This window comes from Pleurodeles waltl, chromosome 11 (assembly GCF_031143425.1).
Source record: "Pleurodeles waltl isolate 20211129_DDA chromosome 11, aPleWal1.hap1.20221129, whole genome shotgun sequence".
NCBI lineage: Eukaryota > Metazoa > Chordata > Amphibia > Caudata > Salamandridae > Pleurodeles > Pleurodeles waltl.
This window is the reverse complement of record NC_090450.1, coordinates 355600590-355627401: the sequence shown is the minus strand read 5'-3', so window position 1 is coordinate 355627401 and position 26812 is coordinate 355600590. Positions and strand designations below refer to the sequence as shown.

Below are 26812 nucleotides of genomic sequence, written 5' to 3'. Positions count from 1 at the left end.
ACTCCTTGCCTCCTGTTTTGCTTCTATGGATATAGGGGTAGTTGTCAAACGCGAGTGAGGCAGAGCGGAGGTTCTTGGTTGGTTGGTGAAAATGTAGTCAGTGGTTGAGGTAGGTGGGATCCAGGTTGTGTAGTGCCTTGTAGGCATGGGTGAGCATCTTGAACTGGTGGTGTTTCTGAATGGGAAGCCAGTGATGTTGTTGGAGGTGAGATATGATGTGTGCACAGTGAAGGAGGTTGAGTACGAGTCTGGCGGTGGCATTGTGGATGGTTTGCAGCTTTTGCAGCAGGTGTGTGGAGATGACACAGTATAGGGCTTTGCTGAAATGCAGCCTGCTTGTGATGAGGGCCTGGGTGATGGTCTTTCTGGCATCAGGAGGAAGCTGTATGATGATTTTCTGAGCATGCGGAGGATATGAAGTGATGGTGTTGATCTGATGGTGAGGTAGGTGTCGGGGATGATGCCCATGTTTTTGCTGGCGTGGGGCGTAGTTCTGTGGGCCACCAGGTGGAGTCCAAGGGTGAGTTCTTGTTGCTGAATATCAGGACTTCTGTTTTGTCACAATAATTTGCAACAAAGAAAGATAAGTAACCGTGCATTGGGGTATTTTCTGCATCCCAGGCCTCCTGGAAACAACACGTTGTAGATTTTAATAAATCCATCCTTAGTTTTCTGTTTCAGACCTTCTACATTGCAACTTAATTAGTTGGCAAGTGGTTGTAGGATCGCTGCAGCAATAATACTAGGCTCTGAGAAGCAGTCCCAGTTGGCTATTTTATTTGGGGATAATTCCTAGCAGAATTTGCCTTAAGGTCTTGCTAAGGCTGGAGCTACCCAATTCCAGTCATCCTGTATGTGCAGGTTTTTACCCCCTGCTAGTGCCATAATTTACTATTTTCTGCCATTCGCGGCTTAAAAGTTGACTTTTAGTTCAGACCACTCTTCCTTTAAGAGAGCATTTGCTGGAGCACCAGATATTGCTCTGCACGTGACTCGGGCTTGCAATTTTGTTTTGCTCTGGTCCAGGCTCATTTGGTGATAAGATGATGTAATGTAGTTATTTGTTGGTGTGAGGTGACTTTGGCATCCCATTTAAAGAAGGAAACTTCCTGGGTCAGCGTTTTCCTCACCAATGTGCTTGTAGACCATACTGTCTCAGGTGGCTCTCCCAAAGCACCTTTGGTTGTCTTCATGAAACTCCATTCTAGGCCATCTTGCAACATCTGGTCCAACTGAGCAAAGGACTTCATTACCCGAAGAATATTGCCCCATTTTAGGTCATCATAAAGCATTTTTGATCCTCCAGGACTTCCTTTCTCAGCGTGGTGCCAGAGGCAATCATTCAGTTCCAACAAATCACACTATATTCTCCCTCGAGGCATCAGTTTGCGCTGCTTTGCATATCATCACCTGGATGATTGGGCCTGAAGCATAGCTTTGGTGTCTTGTCATCACCTTGTTTTTGTAAGTATGCAGCGGTCATTGCGTAGAAGCCCTAGGTTATGGTTTTTAAACACAAGGCGATTAACATAACATTGGACTTTTTGAGCCTTACCAGTGTAAGGCATCACTCATTTCCCTTTTGTCTTGCATCGTAAGCTTTTTCTTGGCCTTAAAGGCTTTGATCATGTATAGCCTTGACCTTTTCAGTGTCAACCGCTTCTTAGCCTACCGTGGCTCAGACAGTGGCATAACGAAACTTGAGCATTGCCCCACCCCCCGACAGCACAGTATTGGGCTCCCGCCGGACACACAAAGGAGCTCTAAGGCCAGAGTACTGTGCTGAGGGGGTCGCTGGAGCCTCCCGGTACCGCGGGTGCTGCAAGGCTTATGTTACACCACTGGGCTCAGAGGTTAGACCTTTCTGGGGAACCCAGTTAGAGATGCAAAGGGCATTTTTACCAATAGTTCACTCAACTAGGCGAAGCTAGGCAGGTTGCTGTGCTACATAGAAGAGTACTGAACAGTGCCATATTTATCAATATATGGAGCTACTCAGCTCCCTCTATGCTGGTGGGGTACGTGTAGCTTCCTAGCACTAATGCAGGCACCCTTGCACCATGGTGCAAGGATGCCCATGTTACAGGTAAGATTGATGTTTTTGTGCAGGAAGGGATACATTCCTAAACAAAAACAATCCTTGGTGGAATATTCCTCTTACTATGTGTGCTGCAAACCCAGGTTTACTAGTTCGTTGTGAATCTGGGTTTGTGTCAAAGTACATCGATGGATGCACAGGAATGTCTATGCTCCACTCATGTAAAGTCTACCTCCTGCAAAAGTAACGAATGGCAGCGCTATATGTTGTGTTCGGTTACTTTGCAGTTACTAAACCATGGCAGGCCACACAAATTGACTTTGCATGGCTTAGTAAGTGCCAAAATGAATATTGTTTCGGGACTGCGATACAAAAGTGACAACCCCGGCACAAAATTGTATTAAATCTGGACAATTAAGTATATCTAGGCCTGATACCGTTGCTATAATCTCTCTGTGGGCTTTTAACCACACCCACCACCACGGCCATCGGTTTTGTTAGTTTGTGGGCTTGCCCTTTAAAAAACGCTTGATTTTTATTTGTGAAAGGCATGCATGCATCATGCTTTTTTCGGTGTTTAGCTCTCCTCAAGTGCACCGGCCAACTGCTGGAAACATACAAGGCTCCATGTTTTCATCATGGTTTCTGGACTACTTTTTATTTCTTATGCAGTGCGATCTTGCTGCACATTTGCCGATACGTTTAACTGTGAGCAAATTTCTGTTTCATTTTGTGTGCTCCTTCACGCTCATGATGTGGTGCTTTAAATCAGGTTGCTTATGTAAAACTGTATTACTTTTATTTTTCATTTTATGTGGCAACAGAAGTCCAGTTAGGACTTTACAACGCTAATAGCTCTAAGTCGAGCACATGCAAGACCTATTGCATTGCAAATCTTTGTTTACTACCTGCTGTCAAATCCTGAGATGTTTAATGAGCCCTTTGGTGAAAAGATGTCTACCAGTGGAAGAGGCCAGCAGTCTTCATTCTCCTTCTTGGTATTGTTTTTAGCAATCTGTTGTTAACGATAAAAATCACTGAAGGAACTTCAACCAGTTTAGCTATAAGGGACAGTCTTTATAATGATGTCTTTACCATGCAATGCCTTTACAGTTCAGCCTTTAACATGAATTTAAGTGCTACACAGGTAAGTATTTGTGTCTTTACCACACATGCCTTTACCACTTCAGTAAGTAAGTAGATTTATATTTAAACATCAGAATTATGATGTTATTTATTGTTATTTAAAACAAGGGTTTAGGTGCGGGTAGTAGTAAAGGAAGACAACAGTAAATTTACTATTTAGGGAGTGGGCAGTAGTGAAGGCAGGTAAGGGTTGTTTTAGGGTTTGGGCTGTGTAGTAGTAAAGGGAGGTAAGGGTAAATGTAGGGTTTAGGGTGGGCAGTGGTACAAGGAATTAAGGGTAATTTTAGGGTGCGCAGTAGTAAACAGAGGTAGGGTAATTTAGGGTTTGTGGGAGGGTAGTGGTAAAGGAAGTAAGGGTAATTTTAGGTTTTAGAGTGGGTAGCAGTAAAGGTGGATTAGAAGTACACGGGGAGTTTTAGCGTGTTTCCCCCAAAAACTAAATAAAAGATTAATAGACAGAGAGTTTAGGGGATTTCCCTGTCCCCCCAAAATTAAGTTACTTAAAAAATATTGAATATACATACTAACTGTGCATGGTTAAGGCATGCATGTTAAATGCACCTGCATGGTAATTGGATGAGCTGTAACATTATACATTCTAACAGAATTGCTGAGCGGTTGCAGTTCTCTGATTTTGTTTGTTGCCTTAAAATAGATTGCACCACCACATCTTAAAGAATGTTGATTTGACATGTGCTTTATTCGATCATTGATCATCAAAGCGAATATATAATAATAATAATATAAAATATCCTGGTAGTGTATGAAATAAATACATAGAATACAGTTCAAAAAAATTCCTCAACAATACACAATGCAGCTGTAAAACCCCCCTACAGTTCTGTAAAAGTAGAATATAGACCACTCGTAATTAAAAAACAGTCTTAATAATGGAGTTGCGTGTACGCCATGCTGCTTGTAAATACTTACTGACAGCATGTGTTAAAATCATAGAGTGGTGGCTTTTTAAAATCCTCAAGGCAGAAGCACAGTCTCTTATCCCCATTTCACGACAAATGTTACGGATCCACTTAGACCTGGGAAGAGAATAAGCAGGGCAAAAGAACATAAAATGTTCAACTGTTTCAGGTTTTATGCCGCAGACAGGGCATATATCTGTATCTGTTTTTTTTTTTGTCCCATCTGTACACCAATGACTTCAGCGGCAGCGACCCAAAGTGGAATCTGGCATATAAACTTTCGCCCAAGATGTCAGGAATATTATCTAGATACGGTTCGAATTGTGGATACCACTTAAAATCTATGAAAAGATTTGTTAAGGAACCATAAGCTCTATGGGTAATGTAATCATTGCATACATAGGACCAGTAAACACGCTTCAGTACATTGGAGTGGGCCTTTTCTAATTTATGGGGTTTCTCCCAAAAGTGACAGAGTCCTAGTTTATTGAACCATCTAGATGCATGTTTAACCCAGGGAATAGTGATTGAGTTGGAGCACTTTAACAGGTTTTGGAGTGAGGTCTTGTAAACGTCTAATTCTGGAACAGTCCATAGCCTTATCCAATTTAGGAGTCGTCTTAAAATGATTAAGTCGGCTATGCGTCTCAGGCCCAAATCTAAAAACAATGGTATCAGTGGAGTGCTAGGGGGACAGGCACATAGGGACCTCGTAAAACTGTTCTCGCCAACGGTTAGCCTGTTGCAGTCGGTGAAGCCCCAAACCTCGGCTCCATAGGCAGCAGCACCCTGTGCTCTGGCAATATAAGTCTTGATTGCCAGGGAGACTGTTTTTACTGACGTACCACTATAGAAGCGCAGGATGGATGCTGCACTGTGCTGCAGACGGCCCACGCTTTTGTTGACCTGTTCTTCCCAATTCAGCTTGTCAGTGAGTCTTACACCCAGATAATCTATGGAGCAAACCTTATCCAGGAGGATCCCTTCTAAGTGAATGGTAAATTTCTTTCGCACTCCTGAACGGAGCGCCATTAACTTAGTTTTCTTGTGATTCAACTCTAAGCCGTAATCTCGACAAAAAGAGTTGAATCTGTTGACAAGAATTTGAAGGCCCATAGGAGATTTAGAGATAAGAAGGGAGTCATCTGCAAAGAGAAGAATCAGGATTTTGTGGGCGCATAGGGTAGGGGCGTCATTCTGGCATGTCATTAAAACCTGTACCACCTCGTTAATAAAAATAGAGAATAAAAACGGTGCCAACACACAACCCTGGCGAACACCCCTATTTATGGGGATTTTGTCCGTTAGCTCGCCTAGGTTGCCCCATCTCACTTGCGCACATGTGTCCTCATGCAGCCGCTTCAGGAGTTGGATTAAGTTGTCTGGAGTCTCTATTTTTTGTAGCACCTCCCACAGCTTTTCCCTTGGAACTAAGTCAAAAGCTGATCTCAAGTCGACAAAAGCAATGTATAACGGTTGTTTTGCAAGGGCTGTATATTTCCAGTACAGCACAGCCAGTCTAAAGACCTGGTCTACTGTGCTGATCCTCGATCGAAATCCAGCTTGAAGGGGAGAAAGGATGTGCTGGTCTGTGGCCCAGTGAGTTAATCTGCCTAGAAGTTGCTTGGCAATTTTTTTTTTTTATATTGTCAATCAGACTGATTGGTCTATAATTTGTCGGGAGGTTTATGTTACCCTTTTTGTGAATGGGTATGATTTCAGCACCCTTCCATGTCGTAGGGATCTGCCCCCCTTCAGTGATTTTGTTAGAAAGCGTATTAATGTACCAGGTCCAAACTGTTGGCTCGGAAGAGTAAAGATCTTGTCTGGGCCTGGAGCTTTCCCGAGTTTTAATGAGCCAATGGCCTCGGCAGTTTCTTTAATGGTGAAGCGGATGTGGCCCTTAGAGTCCTGTAAACCCCCTTCAAGGTGAGCTAGACCAGGATGCGCGACCAAGATAGGGAGGGGGTCTTGGCCCGCTTCCCCTGTGGCGGAGATCGTAGGGGTCTCAATTTTATCATATAGACTTAAAAAAATGTCAACCCATCTTTCTGGCTGTATGAGATTTTTTTTTTACAGCAGACCTACCCTCTTTCTCTCGCTTGCCTAACAATTTGTTATTGTTGGATTGGGTAGCGTCCAACAACTCCTGCCAAATTGTTTCTTCCCAGGTTTTTTTAGCTCAGGTAATGGATTCTTTATAGATGCGTCTAGCTAGTTGTATTTCCCCTTGGGTCCCTTCCACAAGGGCGCTTTTTAGTCCCATCTTAGCCCTGTGGCAGGATTCATCAAACCATGAGCTAGAAGTGCCTCCTTGATATCTTACCCCAACCTTTTTGTGGAAAATGCGTTGTAGTCTTGTGATCATATTTTCGTGTATAGATAAGAGTGGAATGTCATTAAAGTCACAATCGTGATATAGGGCCAAATTATCTATAAAAGCCAGGTAAATCTCGCGTAACAAATAAGGATTCGACTGGACCTTTGTCCACATGACCTTCGTAGATGAGATGTTCAAGGTGGGAGTAGGAACTGTGGTAGTTTGGTTATTCGAGGTCCTACCAAAAACATCCCCTGACATAGAAAGTAACAAGGGATAATGATCACTTTCACATCTGACGTCCACCTTCATATCTTTCAGGAAGGGCCATAGTCTCACATCCACTAAAAAATAGTCAATTACGCTTGTGATTGAACCTTGTTTGAAGGTGGGTGCAGTGTCCAGGTCAGAGGGCATACGGCCATTACATGCCCTGAGACCATGCTTCAAACAGAGAGATGCCATTTGGGTAGCTACACAGGAATTACAACAAAAACAATCGCTAGTCAGCTGTGGAATCCCCCATGTTTGGTCTTCATCCTCTGTGAGACCAGTTAGTATCACAGAGGGCTCGAAGGTACAATTTACATCCCCAGCTATTATCAGATAAAAGGTTGGTTGTAGGGTATCTAAGAAATCAAGTAGCTGGTTTAAAATCGGGGACTCGGCCCCTCGAGGGACCGATCGGGCATAAACATTGATAAAGATTATATTGAAACTCTGTTGGAACGTAATTTGTAACCCCATCAAATCTGGACTATCAAATTTTAGAATCTTATGTTCACTGCACATTTTTGTTTATTAGCATCAAAAGTCCTCCTTTTGCTCAACCCGTCAATTTTGTAGAAGGTTGGGCAGCCATGTTGAAAGAAAGGAACCCATCTATGGTAATCTTCTCCTCAGCCCATGTTTCTTGAAAGAGGCATATGTCTTGGGTATTTATGTATGAACACCAGTCAATATCATCTAATTTCTTCCCAAGGCCGGCTAGATTCCATGTCATAATTGATAGGTCTTTTCCCTCAGAAACAGAGTTTGATGTCTGCGAGTTGGACTTCTCAGGAATCAACTCTTTGTTGGAAGATCCATCGGAAACCAGCAGACTGGGTTCCTCTTGGTTAACCCCTAGGGTTGCTTCCTGGGCTGTTGCCAGTCATACAGGGCTGAGCTGGGTAGGGACGCAACATCTAAGCTGGTTGGTGATAGCGTTGTGACATGAGTGACTGGAAACTTGTGGCTGGCCTTCCGCTTCCAATACTGTCTCTAGGGTGATACATACCCACCTTTGTTCCATAAGGTGATGGGTTCGCTTATTAAACAAGATGAGACTCTCAACCAAGGTTCTGTCATGAAACTCGATTGAGATTATATCGTGAGTTGACCCAGAAGGACACCACCGCTTGGTATTGCGGATATCTGAACGTATGACCGATAAACAGTTTTGTTGGTGTCGTAACCAGTGAATTACCTTATTGGCCCTAGACTCATGGTCCTCGCTAAGCCCCGGTGACAATTTTGGAACTTGTTTTAAGAAAAGAGTATTTGTCCCTAGCTTGTTGATTCTTCTGTTATGCTGGCTAGAAGCCTAACCGTTTCTTGAAGTATCATTGTCTGGATGTCTAGTTTGGATGACTAGCATATTAAGGCCCCGATGTAGCATCCAAAGATCAATACATTGAAGCCATTAAGAATAGAATTGGCTTCGCCTGAGTTGTTGAGCACGTGGTGAATGATACGTGTGGCTTTCTTGGAGTGCTTTTTACTTTCGTTTTACCTCTAATGTGTGCCCTTTGAGATTAGTAAAGAAGTATGATTCTGATATTGCTAGATCCTCTTCGTACAGGGTTGAAATGCGGTTCGAGCAATTAGCCAGATCAACCAGTTTGCTCCTGTCAGGGCCAGGGTCGGGTTCATAGGTTTCAGGATCAGTTAAGGCTTTCAGCCAGTTATGCAATCACCTTACATATCTGTTTTGAGTGTGAGCTGTCACTGGAGGAGCTGACACGGGAGGCAAGAGGTGGTTCTAAGACATTGCTAGGGTTGTTGTGAATTTCCACCTGCACACAGAAGCAAATGCCCTGTTGAATATTAAACTTTGTTTTGACCAGCGTCTGCAACACTTTGTTCTCTTCTCCCAGGGTCTTGATTTGATTATCTCTGTAACTTGCTGATCTGTCAACTGAACCAGTAAAAGCTTGTTCGGCCCTAGAAGTGTTTTTGCTCAGGTCGGTCGATTAGTGTCAGCTTGCCTTTGAGCTTGAAGCTGGTCGCAACTTGCGACCCATTGTGAATGGCTGCAATCACAGGGATGATGGCCTGCTGGGATCAGCAGACCACCATGTCTGATTGCTTTTTCTATAAAGTATTTTTTTTTTGTTGTAATGCACGAGTTTAGGATCAGTGGTGAAGAATTGCGAGGTGAATCTTGAAGGGTTTAGGAGTGAAGGCATTAGGCATGAATGGGGAAGGGTTTAAAAGAGAAGAGTGAGGGCCTAAGGATCAATAGTGAAGGATGAATAATTTTAGATAGAAATGGTTAAGATGAAGAGAGTAAAGGTGGGGGAGTGAAGGATTTAGAAGTGAATAGTTAAAGAATGAATGGCAAAGGAGGAAGGGCGTAGGGGTGAAGGGCTAAGGTTTTAGAGGTCAAGGGTGAAGGGTTTAAGGCCAATGTGTTTAATAGTTAGGATGATTAATGAAGGGTTAAGGAATGAAGGATTTAAGTGTGGAGGCTGATGTATTTTAGGGTGATGGGCAAAGGGTTTAGAGTTTACCTGGGAATAAAGGGTTTTATGGATGAACTGTTTATAGGCAAAGGGGTTTTAGTTTAAGGGTAAAGGGTTTAAAGGTGAATAGTTTAAAGGTGAAAGGTGAAAGGTCAAGCATTTAAGGATGAAGAGTTAAAGGGTGAAGGGCTTAGGGAGACATGTTCATATGTGTCCTCCATCCAATCAACTGATTCTCCTCCCAGCCCAACCTGTTACCTGGGCCCATAGATTCCCCCTACCCCGCTCTTGACTCATCCTTTCACTCTCCTCACATTCACCCTGTTCCCTACTACATCTTACAAAGCTTATGCCTGTGACTTTTGCAACTGTTATGTCTGTTGTATTGTAACTACTGTTATCATTGAGAATATTGTCCTTGTTAATGTCCTTGCTATGGCTCTTTGCATGCAAAAACCCAATAAAAAATATTTTCAAAAAGGGAAGGGTTTAGGGATGAAAGATCAAGGTTTTTTGGGGGTGAGAGGTGAAGGGTTAAGAAGTGAATGCTGAAGGCTTTTTTTGGGGGGGGCAGCCAAGAGTTTAACAGTGAATTGTAAGGTATTTGAGGGGTTAAGGGTTTAGGCATGCATAATGAATGGTTTAGGATATAAGAGTGATTGGTTTAAGGATCAATGGTGAGCGGGAACAGTGAAGTATTTAAGGGCAAAATGTTTAAGAGTGAAGGATGAAAAGTGAAAGCCTTAGGGGTCAAGGATGTAAAGCTGAGAAGTGAGGAGGAATGATGGGTGACTGGTTTATGGATGAATGATTTAAGTGTGAAAAAAAGAAGTATGTTAGGGTGATGGGAGAAGGTTTTAGGGGTTGTGTGTCAAAAGAGAAGGGTTTAGGAGTGAAAGGTTTCAGTTGAAGGGTAAAGTGTTTAAGGGTCAAGGGTTTAGAGGTGAAGGGGCATGGTTTAGGGGTGAAATGTTAAGTATTATGGGGTAAAGGGCTATGGGTGAATTATTTACCAGTGAAGGATTAGGTGTTAGGGCTGAAGGTTTAAGTAGTGAATGGTGAATGGTGAAGGGTTCAAGGGTGAAGAGCTAGGAGATTTGTTGTGAAGGACAACCGATTTAGGGGTGAAGGGTTTGGACATGAATGGTTCAAGAGAGAATGGTAATGGTTTAAGGATCGATGGCAATGGGTGCAACAGTGAATTGCTCAGGAGTGAAATGTTTAGGGGCGAAAAGTGAAATGGTGAGGGCTGAAGGCGGAGGATGGGTGGAGGATTAAGGGTTTAGAGGTGAAGTGTGAGGGATGTATAGGTGAAGGGTTTAAGGATGAAGAGTTTACGGGTAAATGGTGAAGGGTTTAAGTGTGAAGGGTCTACAGATGAGGGGTTTGGGGGAACTGTGAAGGCGGAAGCATTTAGACGCAAAGGGTGAAGGTTTCAGGAGTGAAGGATCAAAGGCTTCAAAGTAAACAGTGAAGGGTTAGGCGTGAAGGGACTATTGGGATTTTGCAAAGGTAACATCATTAAAAAATGAAATAGAGTATTTCACAACAACTTGTAAAAAAAGAAACAAAAAGAGGGCATCGTAAAAGTTACAAAATAAAAACAATGAGATAGTCACAATTAAACAGTTAAAATTGTCTTAACTATGGTGAAGAAGGAAAAAGAGATTGAAAGCAAATTGCAAGTGGGTAAATGGTGTGTAGCTGATCAGGGCAGAGGGTGCATGAGAAGTGGGAAAAGATGAAAGGGGAGCCTTGAGTCACTATTCTGAAATCAGAAGATATGGAACAGAAACTGCGATGTGGGAAAAAGTTGACAAATAAAGAAGTGACACAGACCGAGCAAGAGAGGGGATAGAATGTAGAAAGTAGAGGTAAAAGTGGCATGAAGACTGGAAGCAGGAGAGAAGAGATATTGGGACACTGGGCATGAAGGTTGTTGAAAATAGAAAAGCGGAACTGGATGGCGAAGTGTCATGGCACAAAGGACGTGCAGTGAGGGGCAGGGCAAGAAACCGAAGGTGGAAAGGGAAGAAATGGGATTGGCCAAAGCACATGGAGGAAAGGGATTGGATGGCCGATGGTGGGTGAAGGATACTTGACAAAGGAGCCCGGACAAAGGGGGAAGGAGAGGCACGGGTTCACAGGTGCCATCTCTTTCGGTCTCCTTCATGGTAATGGGCCAGAAAATAGGCAGTTGGCTTCTCTGAAACATCGAAAAGGAATTTGGTGATCAGGGTAATGGGGTGCAAGATGGGCAGTTGACTTCTCTCTAAAGTCACAAGCGATTCTGTGATCAGTAGTGGTGGAAAGAGATGCAGAATTATCACACACCATGTGTAGAACTCTAGCATATCTTTGTTGTTGTAGCTATTGCTGCAGAAACAGATCACAACCACCCTGCATTCACGTCCACTGTATCTTTACAGGTATCACCACACTGGCCCCATTACGAACTTCTTCAGTCTGAGAGAGGGATTGGCAATGCTAGCTGAGCAGGTGAGCTTTATCTGAAAATGTGGTGGAAGAGCGTGCAGGAAATATGAGGGGAAGTAAGATGGGAGGATAAATATGCTAAATTTATGAAAGAGAATAGGAATGATGGGAAAAAAAGCTGAAAAGGAGTGAGAAAAGGCAGATGATAAAGTCACAATGGGAGCAGTATATATTCAGCTTTTGTTTGTGTTACGGTATATTATTCACATAATAGTTTCCCTATAACTCTCCCTGATGACCTGTTTTTCTTGGTGTTTGGTATTTGAGCTAGCGAACTTCACCATCTATGTAACCTGCTCCTTTGTCTCTTTAAGGGCCTGGAGAATTCCTGGAAGCTTCACAAGGAGAACGCGCTTTACCTTTACGAGGGCCTAGAGAAACTGGGCCTGAAGTTGTACGTAAAAGATGAGGTAAAATTGGCCAGAGTGGATGGAGGTGAAGGATGAGTTAGAGCCAGCACATGAGCACCTGAGTGCTGCCTGGAATTCTGAAGAGTTCACAGGAAGCGAACTACTGTTGTGAATGCTGGCGTTTTCCGAACTTCCCTTACAATGCACGGCTGCACAATATGACACGGTGACAAAGTCTTTTCCCTTTGGATTCAATTTGCATAAGCCGTACTATGCCGAGACTGTCTTTAATAGACTTCTTTTAAGAAAGTAAGAACATGATTCCAGCCCCATCTGTTTTTTTTCACAGGAAAAGGTACATTTCCTGCTGCACATTCATTATAGGTTATTTTTTTTTTTTTTTGCAAATGTATTTAGCGCCCACTTGGTCCTTGAGCAATAGAGCGCTTTGCGCTTCGCATGAGCACCTTGCTACATTACACAAGGTCAGATTTTTATTATTATTATTTTTTTAGGCACGAACAGTATGATTTGCCCACAATCACAGAATGCTAGAATGCTTACCCGTCTCCGGCACTGTAACCTGGTTCCCCAGTTCCAAAGTCGGCGGCACTGTCCGATAGATCATATCTCCTCCTCTTGCTTCTTTCATCTACGTGCAAGAAAGACACTAGAAAAGAACACATGACTGACTCAGTTTCTAGTCCAGAAATCTTCATATGTGTAGTGTGTGACACATTAGCATCTATTTATGTGTTCCCTCTTCTTGTCTGAGGTATCCCTTTGTCATTGTAGGCAATACGGCTCCCCACTGTGACTACGGTAGAAGTACCACAGGGATATGAATGGAAGGACATCACAGCCTTTCTAATGAAGAACTACAGCATTGAAATCGCAGGAGGCCTGGGACCCTCTGCAGGAAAGGTAGGAAAGATTGAAACAATGAAGGGGATCGTGAAAAACCTTGAGGGAGGAGACAGAACGGGATAGAGGTAATTAATTATACGTTAATCCCGAGACATTTCACCAGCCATGCAACCCGCTCATTGGCACATTCATAAGTAAATGTGTCTGGGACTACCTCGTGAAAGAGTGAAATTTTGCAAGCTGCGCATATGATTGCAGTCCTTATACCTCACAAGGTCCGTCTTGCAGACCTTTTCCTCATCCCAGTTTCCTTGATATAGATTTATTTTCATTACCACAAACTTCAGGATACCTAGTCTAGTAGCCAGGAAGTTCGCACTCTTTGATATGGACAATCCATTAACTTATTTTTCCAGTGGACTCATTAAGTTTTTGATTGCCATGCATACTTTTTTAGGTCTGGCTTGATAACACAGGTGTCACTAAACCTTCGGTGTAAAAACACAAAAAGAGCTATCACAAGTAACACTGAAAGGAGAGCCCGTATTGCACCCTTTGCCTTGTGGGAAAGCTCACGATTAATAAAGCAGACGTGTTTGTTATGGTGGTAATGGTAATCCAATGATCTAAAATACATGCCTTATCTGTTTATTCTCGTGAAACTTCCTGAACCACGACGCCGGAACAATGTCAAGTACAATGTAAGTGTAACATCGCTTGCCGGAACAACGCATGGCTTTTTCTCTGCCTTAGCCACACATCTATGCATATGCGTGGTTAAGGCAGAGAAAAAGCAGAGTGGATCAGGAGAGGGCACGGTCAGGTAAGTGGGGTTGGGTGGTCAGGGTAGTTTGGTTGTTAGAGTCTGGGGGGAGAATCGTGAAAGTTTGGTTTTTAGGAGCTGGGGGGAATCGACGTAGTTTGTTTTTTAGGGGTGAGGGTGGCGGATCGGGGTAGTTTGGTCAGGTAAGTGGGATTGGGGCAGGGTTAAGGGTAGTTTTTAGGGTTGGGGTTGATTGAGGGCTTGGGGGGCGGGGTAGTCTGGTTTTTAGGGGCGAGATCGGGGTAGTTTGGTTTTATGAGGCAGGGGTGGTGGGATCTGTGTAGCTCGGTCAGGTTAGTGGGGTTGGGATCGTTTTTAGGGATAGGGTGGATTAAGGGCTGGGGGTCAGGGTAGTTTGGTTTTTAGGGGTGAGAGGATCTGGGTAGTTTGGTTAGGTAAGTAGGGTTGGGGCAGGGTTGGGGTAGATTTTAGGGGTGGGGTGGATTAAGGGCTTAGGGTGGGGGAGTAGTTTGGTTTTCAGGGGTGGGTGGGGGGGATCGGGGTAGTTTGGTCAGGTAAGTGGGGTTAGGGCAGGGTTGGGTAGTTTTTAGGGCTGGGGTGGATTAAGGGCTAGAGGCGGAGGTGGGGGGGTCGTGGTTTGGTTTTTAGGGGTGGGGGAACAAGGTAGTTTGTTTTTTAGGGGCAGGTTGGGGGTCAGTTGTTTTTAGGGTGGGTGGGGGGTCAGGGAAGGGTTCAGGGCATAGAGTGGGTGAAGTGTGTCAGGGTAGTTTTGTAGTTAGGGGTGGGGTGGTCGGGTAGTTTTGTTTTTAGGGGCAGGAGGATTGGGGTAGTTTTGTTTTCAGGGGTTGGGGTAGTTTTGTTTTTAGGGGCGGGGTGGGGGTTGTTTTTAGGGTTGGGGGGTCAGGGAAGGTTTTAGGGCTCTGGGTGGGGGTGGGTTAGGGTACTTTTGTTTTTAGGGGCAGGGGTAGTTTTAGGGGTGGGGTACTTTTGGCCTTAGGGCGGGGGGGGGTGGCAAGCTAGAACCACACATGTTGTTCCCACATATGCCTTTACTAGGCATGTTTTTACAACAAAAAATCATTGTAAATGCATGCGTGGTACAGGCATTCTTGGTAACAACATGGTCGTTGTTCCGACTGCGTTGTTCAGGCACATATGGTTCTTGCATGCATTGTTCCATCATATATCCTTTGAAAAGGTATGCTACAAGCAGTTGGATTAACATGTTATTCTATGTTAAATGATTTGTAAAGTGCGTAGCTGCCCCAAAGCGCTTCCCTGCGCTAGACCCCAAAAACACGTGAGCTGTGGCTGCCTATAAAGAAAGAGTTAAAAAGAAGGGCTAGACAGAAAAAAGCAAAGCTTTAAGAGATTTCTGAAGAGAAGGTGATTCTAGATTTTTCTAGGAGAGAGGGAGGGAATTCCAGAGATAGGGAGCCAAGGCACAAAATGACCGCCACCCTCTCTAGCTCTCCTAACTCTGGAGCAATAGTTAAGGTCAGCAGTGTGTGAGAAAAGCAGTCAAGCTGTGGTGTTTTGAGCCAACCAAAGTCTTCCCACTTCGACACCAGGGAGGGGGTTAAAAAAATCCTCTGGTGTGTTGCACAGGAGGATTTTTTTTTCATTTAAATACCCATGGGAGACACAGAAGAGCTTCTGTGTCCCCCCCGACCCTTTGTGACCTCTGCGTCTCAAAAATTGAGAACTTTATGTTTGTGTACTTGGAAAAATAGTTCCTCTAGAGTGAATGCTTGTATTTCACTACTCTTCTTAATGAAGTAATTGCTACTAAGAAAGCAACTTTTCAAGTGAGAAATTGAATATCACATGAATGCATGGGCTCAAATGGTGGTCCCACTAATCTTGTGAGTACAATATTGAGACTCTGTGCAGGAATTGGTGGGGTTCTTGGTGGCATAATACATTTAAGTCCTTCCATAAAGGCTTTATGACAGGAACTCTGAAGAGAGAAGTATGTTGTATGGTTTGTAAGTACGCAGATATATCACTGAGATTAATTTTAATGGAGGAAAAAGTTAAATTTGCTTTTTGAAAATGAAGAAGGTAGCATCCAATATCTTATATTGATGCTTTAAGTGGGTCTATATTTTTGGGCTGACAGCAGTTAACAAACAGTTTCCATTTGTTAGCAAAGCATTGCCTAGTTGTAAGTTTACGTGCTTGTTTTAGAACTCTCATACTTTCCAATGGAAGGTGCAAATATCCAAACTCTGACTTCAGGAGCCAAATCGCTAAGTTGAGAACACTGGGATTGGGATGCCTGATCTGACCTTTGTTCTGTGTTTGTTTGGAAGTTTGAGATGGGGTACTACTGACCGATCTAGGAGTGTTGTGTACCAGTGTTGTCGTGCCGACTTGGGAGATATGAGTATAATGCTGAGAGGTGTGACGCAGTTTGTTGAGTAGAAATAGACTTAATGGGAGAGGGGGGGGGGGAAGCATAAGCAAATATCCCTGACCAGTTGATGCATAGAGCATTACCCTTGGACAGAGGGTGTTGGTGTCTGGATGCGAAGTTTTGGCATTTTGCATTTTCGCTTGTTGCGAAAAGGTCTATGTCTGGTGTTCCCCACATTTGAAAGAACTGTTGAAGTGCCTGAGAGTGAATTTCCCATTCATGTATTTGTTGCTGCATCCTGCTTAGTAGGCCTGCTAGCTGGTTGTGTATCCCTGGGATGTACTCAGCTAGCAAGTAAATCTGATTGTGAATTGCCCATTTCCATATTGTTTGGGCAAGAAGGGACAATTGAGATGAATGTGTTCCTCCCTGTTTCTTCAGATAATATATTGTTGTCATATTGTCTGTTTTTATTAAGACTGTTTTGTGCCTGAGTAGAGGTTGAAAAGCTTTTAGGGCGAGAAACACAGCTAACAATTCTAAATGGTTTATGTGATAAGTTAATTGCGCTGAATTCCATTCCCCTTGTATGGTTAGGTTGTTGAGATCAGCTCCCCAACCTGTCATTGACGCATCTGTTGTTATTATGGTCTGAGTCACAGGGTCTCGAAGTGACCGCTCTTTTATTAAGTTGCTGTGATTCCACCATTGTAGAGATTATGGAGTTTGGCGGTCTAGCAACACGAGAGCCTGTAATTGATCCTGTGCTTGAGACCATTGTTGTGAGAGACACTGTTGCAGTGGTCTCATGTTTAGTCTTGCATGCAGTACTATTGCTATGCATGATGCCATCATTCCCAATAGTTTCATGATAAATCTTACTGTGTAACTTTGATTGGGCTGTATCTGTGATATGAGGTTTTGAAAAGCCTGTATGCATTGTGGATTTGGGTAGGCTAAAGCTTTTTGGGTATTGAGAATAGCACCTAGGTAAAGTTGAACCGGTGCTGGTTGAAGATGTGATTTTTGGTAATTGATTGTGAACCCTAATGTGTGTAGGATATCTATTGTGTGTTGTTGGCATTGTATAATATTGCTTGATTTTATTAGCCAATCATCTAGATAAGGAAAGACATGTATGTGTTGTCTTCTGAGGTGAGCTGCTACTACAGCTAGGCATTTTGTGAAAACCCTTGGAGCTGTTATTATGCTGAAGGGAAGTACCTTGAAATGGTAGTGTTTGCCTGCTATTGCAAATCTTAGGTATTTGCGATGAGCTGGATGTATGGGAATATGAAAGTGAGCATCTTTGAGATCTAAGGCAGTCATGTGATCTTGTTTTTGTATTGGGGGAATTACGTCCTGCAGAGTGACCATGTGAAAATGTTCTGATAGGATATATTGATTTAGAGGTCTGAGATCCACAATGGGTCTGAGAGTACCATCCTTTTTTGGTATCAGGAAATATAGTGAATATACCCCTGTTCCCTGTTGTGACATTGGAACTGTTTCTATTGCTTCTTTTAGTAATAGATTGTACCTACTACTTTAGCAGAACGTTGTGTTTTGGGGAGAGTGTGAGAGCGAGGGGGAATGTTTGGTGAAGTGGAAAGGAGTTCTAGGCAGTAACCATTGCGGATAATTGAAAGCACCCACTGGTCTGTGGTGATGTTTTGCCAGTGGGAGTGGAATTGTTGCAGTCTTCCTCCCACAGGAGATGTGTGGAATTGGGGGATGTTGAGTAAGTCATTGTTTTGGGGGAGTGGTGACACACTGAGGTATGACATTTCCCTCTGGCTCTAAAGTGTTGGCCTCTGTAAGAGCCTCTAAATTATCCTCTTGGATAATACTGCTGGGTTTGTTTAGGCTGTGAGGTGAAATCCTCTGTAGTTTGGGGTTTGAAACCTCCCCTAAACTGGTGTTTGCAAAAGGAACCCTGGTAAGGTGTGGTATATAGGGCTCCTATGGCTTTTGCAGTGTCAGTCTTTCCTGAGTTTTTCAATAGTTGTCAACTTCAGGTCCGAATAGATGCTCACTATCAAAGGGCATGTTAAGCACTGCCTGCTGTATTTCAGGTTTAAACCCGGAGGATCTTACCCATGCATATCTACGAATTGTTATGCTAGTGTTGATACTTCTAGCTTCAGTATCGGCTGCATCGAGGGCAGATCTAACTTGATTATTGCTGATTGCTTGTCCCTCTTAAGCAATTTGTTGTGCTCTTTTTCTGATGTCTTTAAGTAAATATTGCAAGAATTATTACATTTCATCCCACTGTGCCTTGTCATACCTTGCTAAAAGGGCTTGGGAATTGGCAATACACCATTGGTTAGCTGCTTGTGTAGCCACCCTTTTACCAGCCACATCAAACTTTCTGCTTCCTTATCAGGGGGAGGTGTATCCCCTGAAGATTTGGCTATTGGCTATTTTCCTTGCAGCACTGACTACAATAGTCTGGTGGTACCAGTTGTGTGATGTAAACTGGGTCAGTTGGCGTAGGCTTGTATTTTTGATCTACTCTTGGGGTTAAAACCCTAGCCTTGACAGGTTCCTTAAATATGTCATCAGCATGTCTAAGCATACCAGGCGGCATTGGTAAACACTAGTAGAGTAAGTGAATGGAGGACAATGTGTTAAAAAGAAAATCCTCCATCAAAGGTTCAGCATGCATTTGAACTCCATGGTATGCAGCTGCCCTAGAAATGACCTGAGTGTAATATCCTCTGGTGGTGAAGGTTTGGACGGATAGAGATCTGGGTCACATAAGTCCCAGGGGTCCACTGTATCTCCATGTCAATATGTATGAGAATGTGTTGGCGAGGGCAATGGTGGTGGAGAGAAAAAGCTGTGGCGAATGTGGTAGAGAAAGCTATAAAGGTGATGGCTTCTCCTTTCTTTTAAATATCTTTGCTGGTGGTGGAGCATTATCAAGAGTCTCTTGAAACACCAGCTTTCTCTTGGTTTGTGAAGGAGGTGAAGCAATAACTTTGCCCGTCTCCTTATAGATATGTATCCTTCTTTGTCTACTGTTCATAATCTCCAGAATTGGCTGGATATCAGAGATATTCAGATGTTTTAACGCCTTTGGAGGATTGTTCAGTAATTGTCTTTGAACTGTGTTTTAAACAGCTCAAAAGTCTGGTCTCTTCTGGATAGAAGGATTTTTTCCGGCTCCAATGGTACCACATTTTTTCGGTCCCAGAGATACAGCCTGTGATTTCGGCTCTGAAGCCGGCTCCGAAGAGTGTGGGCGTTGGCTCAGCTCGGAGGTGGAGCTTTTAATGTGTTTACTCGGCTCCGGCATCGAAACAGGCGTGGCCTGTTGATGGGGTGACTTGGCTTTTTTCGGCGCCAAACCCAAAGGTTGGTCACCGACCATTTTCTTTTGAGTGGAACCATGGCTTTCTGGCAGTGGTGCACCCAAGGCCTTAATAGGTCTTTTGGTAGTGGGCGTAGGGGACGGTGTACTCACATGCTGAGCCGCAGTGATCGGTTGGCTGTCTTCATCCGAATCTGCTTTGGAGTCTGTGTCCTGAACTGAAACAGCTGTCTTTGCCTGCTCCTCCTCTAAGGTGTCCGTGGACTCTGTATGCTTCGACTCCATCTCGAGTCTTCTTGCTCTCCAGTCACGCAGTGTCTTTTTTGACCGGAATGACCGACCAGCTTTACAATCTTCCTCTCGATGTTCTGAAGAAAGGCAAAGATTACATACCACGTGCTGATCGGTGTAAGGGAATTACACGTGGCATTGAGGACGGAATCTGAATGGAGTCCGATCCATCAGGGTATGGCATGGTAGAACTGAACAGGCCCAAGTAGGGTGCGAGCGCCCGAAAGGGCATTTTCTTGTTTCTGACAGTACTATCGGCTTGATTACAGATGGAAATGCGATCAAAACAATACAGACGGCAAAATAATATAAAGTTTCAGAATCGAAAGTCCTGGAGTGAGAGGAAACACTTCTGAACCAGGCAGTGTAAAGAAAACAATCTAACAAAGGAGTCGATGCCCAGGCGCACTATTACTGAGAGGAGTCACTCGATCCCGTGACTCGAGAGGAAAAAAAAAAAAAAAAAGACTTCTTAGAAGAAAAACAACTTGTAACACTCCGGTCCCAACACTAGATGGGGGAATATATGCATAGCATGTGTATCTGCAGCTACACATGCCATAGAACACATATATATTCGCCACCAGTTCTCTTGCAGTTGCAGCTTGTGTCTTCAAAGCAATGCACATACTTCAATCAACTGACGCATTTTAACTGTAGCTTTTATGCAGCAATAAGTCAAGTAACTCTTGTGATTATGTTTGCTACAAAAGGATCTGACTTTTGTCTAGTGGTAGTTTTGATGCTATAAAGTAGCGCAGAAGGTTTATATGCCTACTGCAAAGATCAAATCTGTATTTTATGGGAATAGCTGAGTGGATTAGTAAAGCCAGCCATTACCTGCGCTATAATGCAAATGAAATGTATGTGTGAGGGGCGCTATGGAGAGATGAAGGGCGCTTTTGCTGGGTGGAAGTGAGGGAATCCGAGGAGGAGGTCATAGGTGTGGGAGCACCAATAATTAATGTTGACTGGCACCAGAGGCGCTGAAGACTGACGATTGGTATGTGACAAGGTGAAGTAATAGTGTGTCTTTTTTTGTGTGTCTTGAGAGAGCATGCTGATTGAGGGAAGATAAGGTGACTGACCTTTACTGATGCATGCAACACACACACACACACACACACACACACTTGTCACTGTCTATGTAGGCTAGTCTTTTACAGCGAGAATTTAGCCAGTAGCAGAGATGGCGTTTTGTTGGATGACTGCAGCTCAAGCCCTAACTCAGGATATAGATGACAGCTCTGACGTAGGATCAGAGACTGAGACAGCAGATGCTGAGACGGCATCCGAGGGATAGGACAATGGCGCAGACTCTGGGAGTGATATTTCCGACAACTTCTCTTCCAGTGATTCTGAGGGAGGTGATGAGGACAGTACTGCTGTCCCTTCAAAAGCACAGTCTGTGCAGTGGGACAATAGTGGGTTATCCCAACCCAGAGAGCAGGTGCATGTGGTGGCAAGCACAGAGAGAGTGCTCTCTTGGAGCTCACCAATTTAGTTCATCCCCAAATTCCTCCGCCCAAATCCATATTGTGGAGACATCAAAATTATCTAGCACAAAACAACCTGGTTTTGTGAGGCAGGCACTTGCGTTTTTGGTCCCGGGCTTGGCGGCCATATAGGAAAACCTACCAAACCCAGACATTTATGGAAACTAGACACCCGGCGGAGTCCACTGAAGTGTGACTTGTGCGCATTCCCCAAAGTTTTCTTACCCAAAATACCCTGCAAAGGTGAAATGTTGACTATAAACTATTTTTTCTTGCATTTCTGTCACACAAACTACAGGAATATGTCAAGATACACAAAATTCCTACCATCTAGTGTTTACCCACCTGTTCCAATAAAAACGCTAACCCACTTGAGTGCCTGTACCTAGTGCCTGCAACAGGAATGGATCACACCAGGGTCGACACTTGCCCTCATGTAAGGATTAACATTGACAGTTGTGTGATCCATTCCTGACACGGGCACTCGGCCTACCCACACAAGTGAGGTAACATTTTTATCGGGAGACTTTGGGGAATGCTGGGTGGAAGGAAGTTTGTGGCTCCTCTCAGATTCCAGAACTTTGCAGCACTGAAATCTGAGGGAAAAGTATTTTGTTTTTAAAAAAAATGTTTTGCCAATTGTTGAGGTTTGCAAAGGGTTCTGGGTAACAGAACCTGGTAAGAGCCCCACAAGTCACCCCATCCTGGGTTACCCTAGGTGTCTAGTTTAAAAAAAATGCACAGGTTTGGTAGGTTTCCCTATGTGCCGGCTGAGCTAGAGGCCAAAATCCAAAGCTAGGCACTTTCCAAAAAAAACACGTCAGATTTCAATGTATAAATGTGATGTGTCCGTGTTGTGTTTCCTGACGCGGGCAGCAAGCCTACCCACACAAGTAAGGTACCATTTTTATCAGGAGACTAGTGGGGGAACACAGAATAGAAGAACAAGTGTTATTGCCCCTTGCCTTTCTCTACATTTTTTCCTTCCAAATGTAAGACAGTGTGTAAAAAAAGAAGTCTATTTGAGAAAGTCTCTGTAATTCACATGCTAGTATGGGGACCCTGGAATGCAGAGATGTGCAAATAACCACTGCTTCTCACCACCTTAACTTGTGCCCATTTCGGAAATACAAAGGTTTCCTTGATAGCCATTTTTGACTGTTTATATTTCACCAAATGAATTGCGGTATACAAGAAAAACCCATTGCAAGGTGCAGCTTATTTATTGGCTCTGGGTACCTAGGGTTTTTGATGAACTTAGAAGCCCTATATATCCCCGCAACCAGAAGAGTCCAGCAGACGTAACAATATATTGCTTTCAAAAATCTGCCATAGCGGGAAAACATGGGCAGAAATGGATCTTTTTTTTTTTTTCCACATCAATTTCAATATTATTTTATATTAGCTGTTAATTTCTGTAGGAAAACCTTAAAGGATGTACACAAATAACCCCTTGCTGAATTCAGAATTTTGTCTACTTTTCAGAAATGTTTAGCTGTCCGGGAACCAGCTTTGGTTTCACAGCCATTTTTGTCACTAACTGGAAGGAGGCCGAAAGCACAAAAAATAGTAAAAATGGGGTATGTCCCAGTAAAATGCCAGAACTGTGTTGAAAAATTTGATTTTCTGATTCAAGTCTGCCTGTTCCTGAAAGCTGGGAAGATGGTGATTTTTAGCACCGCAAACCCTTTGTTGATGCCATTTTCAGGGAAAAAAAAAAAAAAAACACATGCTATCTTCCGCAGCCCCTTTTTCCAATTTTTCTGAAAAAAAGAACAAGATTATAGCTGTATTTTGGCTAATTTCCTGGTCTCTTCCAGGGGAACCCAAAAACTCTGGGTACCTTTTTAGAATCACTAGGATGTTTAATATGTTGTGACACGGAGAAAAGGAAGATCACCCAGATCTCTGGGGGGGGGTGTAGGAGGGGGGGGGGACGGGGGGTTGAGGTTAGGAAGAGGGAGACTGGGGCTTGTAGAATTATTTGGTGGGTAGTGATTCATGCAATGCTTCTCACATCTTCTAACATAAGTGGGCTACAGATCTAATTCCACAATTGACTACATTTTTATTTCAAGAAATGTATCTATGTCAAAGAGGTAGTTGTTAGGCCTAACCTGTACAGAGCTCACAATCTATTAAGCATCACACTGTCTTTACCAAAAGTCAAGCCCTTTGTTAAGCACGGTACGGTTGTGCTGGATAGGCTGATGGATTGGCCTGAAGAATGGCCTATACTGCCAATACAGATTCCAGAAGGGCATTTGGGCACTTGAATAATGTTTGAATCTTCGTTTGATAATTAGCAAATACACCATAGCTAAATCTTGTCCCGTTTATCTGTCCTTTATGGAGCTGTTTTGCAACTTGGACAGTGTAAATAGGTCAACACTTTGGTCCATCCTGCTTGCTAAACATTTAGGGCCAGATGTAAGTAGATTCTGAATTGCGACCCGCAAATTGCGAGTCAGAGCGACTTGCAATTTGCGAGTCGCAATTCAGAATGTAGGATGGTGTCCCTGACCCCATCTGCGTCTCGCAAGGGGGTCGCAAAGGCCCACTTCATTAATATTAATGAGGTGGGTCACAATTTGCGACCCCCTTGAGACTCGCGCCACTCACAGGGATGGTGGCCTGCTGGAGACAGCAGACCGCCATGTCTGTGACTGCTTTTAAATAAAGCAGTTTTGTTTTGTAATGCAGCCCGTTTTCCTTAGAGGGAAAACGAGCTGCATTACAAAACTAAAAAATGAAATGTTTTCGTTTCATTTTTTCAGAGCAGGCAGTGGTCCGTAGGACCAGTGCCTGCTCTGGAAAAATGTTTTCAATGCCATTTCCAAAGAGCAAGGGGTCCCATGGGGACCCCTTCCCTTTTGCGAATGGGTTAGCACCCATTTGAAACGGGTGCTAACTGCGATTGCTTTGCGACCGCGTTCGCGATTACAAAGCAATCTGGCATTGCACTGCGACTCGCAATTAGGAAGGGGACTCCCCTTCCTAATTGTGACTCACAAACCCATTTTGCGATTAGGTAATCAGGTTACCGAATCGCAAAAGGGGTTTTGTGCATTGCCAAGTGCAATTTGCACGTTGCAAACAGCGAAATTCGCTGTTTGCGATGTGTAAACTGTGTGCTACATCTGGCCCCAAGAAAGAGTCTTGGTTGACTTGCTTTGAGTTTTGCAGTATAACCTTGAAGCTAAAGTCCGATTTCGAGAGAATAGTGAGTTCTCTAACTCTTTCTCCTTAGTCCGTGGAGTTCAACAACAGTGCTTACTTGCACCAATACTGTTTTTGTGATATATTATCGACTTAGAAACTCGACTCATCCAGTATGTTCTTAAAATGCCTTTAGTTCATAAATAGACCCTGCCAGTCCTTCTTTATACCAATGACGCGGTTTTGATCACGAAGACCCCCCAATGGCCTGAAGAAACTGATCCACGCCTTTGCAAGATTCAGTCCTTCCATAAAATTTACAATCAACTTGTCTACAACCTTGTTTATGATTTGCATCTGCAAAAACCTGAAACCGCAGACTTTCGCAATCAAGGACCATCAGTCAAGAAGGATGGGTGTACCATTTCTTGAATTTAGGAGTAACCTTAGATGGAGCTTGTACCTAGGATCCCTGCTTATTGATCAGGACACACAGTTTCACCCAATCTCTAGACTTTTTTTTAAGCTGGCTGATAATATAGGTGGTAAACCTATCAGCACCACACTTAGCAATTTACAGCTATGTGTTTGACCGTGTTATGCTTTAGTCGGGCCATTGGGGCACCAAGGAAGTGAGTAGCCTCCAGGCTGAGGAAACCCACTTACTGACACGACTCCTACTTGTCCCTCACAGTGCTGCAAGTTATGCAATTCACGGAGAACTAGGCATAGATTATGTGGAGGATCTTCTCATTCTAGAGCCCTTGCTGCCATGGTGCTCCGCTCGGAGTAATGACCATGCTACCCTGAACAGAGCTATAATACCGGACAGTCTTTCCTACAAATTGGGCAGGAAGACTCTCCGGATTTCCTATAGCATGCCCAGTTTGAACAGCCTGGGTGGGACATAGTTATTCAAAATGCCCTAGAAATTTACTATCACCTACAAAACCGGAGTCAGACAGCCTTTTTTGGTGGCACTGAGCATGAAGAGAACTGAATGTGAGTTTAGTAAGCCAAGGACCAGAAAATATGAAATATTTAAAACCTCTAACGAATAGGAACTATGTTTTGATCTGGTCATTAATTGCTGGGAATTTTCCAGGGTAAAACTGGACTCTATTCGTTGGCAACAAAGCTTCCCTCTGAAGCAATTTAATACAGCATCTATGTGCCTTTCAACCAACAAAAGTTCACCACAGAGTTTTCTTAATTTTATTTAATTTTATTTTAGTAAGTTGTGTAGAGCTTTTTTCAGGGGCGGCCCCTCCACGAGAGCAGAGGAGTGTTGCCCCGCTAAGAAAAATGCCCCCAGGCAGAAAAATAAAATGGTAATAAACTTTCTTTATTACCATTTTATTTTTCAGCACCCCATCCTGAACTGAGTGTCAGGAAGGGGGTGGGCAATTGCTACCGAGTGGCATCAGGGAGCTCTGCAGTTGTTTAAAGTGCTCATGTCCCTTTGTCCGGCCGTCTTGTGATGGGCAGCTAGACATGCACACATTAAACATCTCCAACCCAGCTGTCTTAAGACATCTGGGTTAGAGAAAGAACAGGCCTCCAGTGCTCTTGTGAGCACCGAGAGGCCGCTTCCACCAATCCAGATGCTTCTTTCATGCTGGACGTCCGTTCTAAGGTAAATGGTGTTTTTTAAAATTGTATTATTATTGTTCCTCACTCCTGCCCCCGCCCTATGTAAATAAGCCAGCCGCCGCTGGCTATTTCTAAAAATTCCATAATACCAATTATAAAGAATATGGGCTTAAATGAAAGTGGTCTTATTTTTTTTGCAAAGATTTTCATCACCGGTTGTGTGTAGCAGAGTTTGCAACTTCCTAAAGGACTCAGTTCATTATCACAAGTGTCTGATGTTTTCATAGGTTACAGAATCATTTTTGTATTTATAATTTTTTTGTATTTTAAGATATATTATGAAATGTATTGGTATCTTTTTTGTGCTTTTATGATTATTGTATTAGTAACTGGAAAAAAAGTATTTCAAAGACTTTGAAACTATTCAAATTTATGACAAAACCAATAGGCCTGACCAATAGGCCTGACCACTTATTGTGAAAAACATTTGTTAACGTTAATAAGTTTATAACAGTGGATTGTTGTTACCTGCCTAAAGTTTTTTCCATAGTGTATGTTTTTTACATGTAGTCTCAAACATTACGGTAGTAAGCAAGGCTTTGGTTGTTGGTGACCTACTCGAGCAAACTGTGGCAATAGAAATTTTGTACTCCAATAGTTTCTATTAGCCCCTCCATGAGGGATTTTATATCCTTTTGATCACTGCATTTTTGCACATATTTGGCATTTAATCACTTAATACCCAGTATGTGTCTTATGGAAATGTGTATAATCACTACAATAGGGGCCACATTTGCAAAGTATTTACGTCGGATTTGCATTACTGTTATAACGCAGACCAGATACAACATTCTTAAATTGTTTTCAGGATTTACAAACCAATGCAAATTTGCACTTGCTTTAGTTTGTAAAAAAAAAAAAAATATATATATAAAAGTCAGACCAGCA

At 43.2% G+C, this 26812-nt stretch overlaps 1 protein-coding gene across 1 annotated transcript in view; it reads left to right on the top strand.

Annotated features, from left to right (window-relative positions):
- The window catches only part of AGXT (alanine--glyoxylate aminotransferase), an 879854-nt gene that overhangs the window by 704048 nt on the left and 148994 nt on the right, over positions 1–26812 (top strand). The window contains exons 8-10 of the mRNA XM_069213665.1: positions 11580–11649; positions 11961–12056; positions 12792–12920. Coding sequence (XP_069069766.1) covers positions 11580–11649; positions 11961–12056; positions 12792–12920 — 295 coding nt within the window. The remainder of the gene's footprint in view (positions 1–11579; positions 11650–11960; positions 12057–12791; positions 12921–26812) is intronic.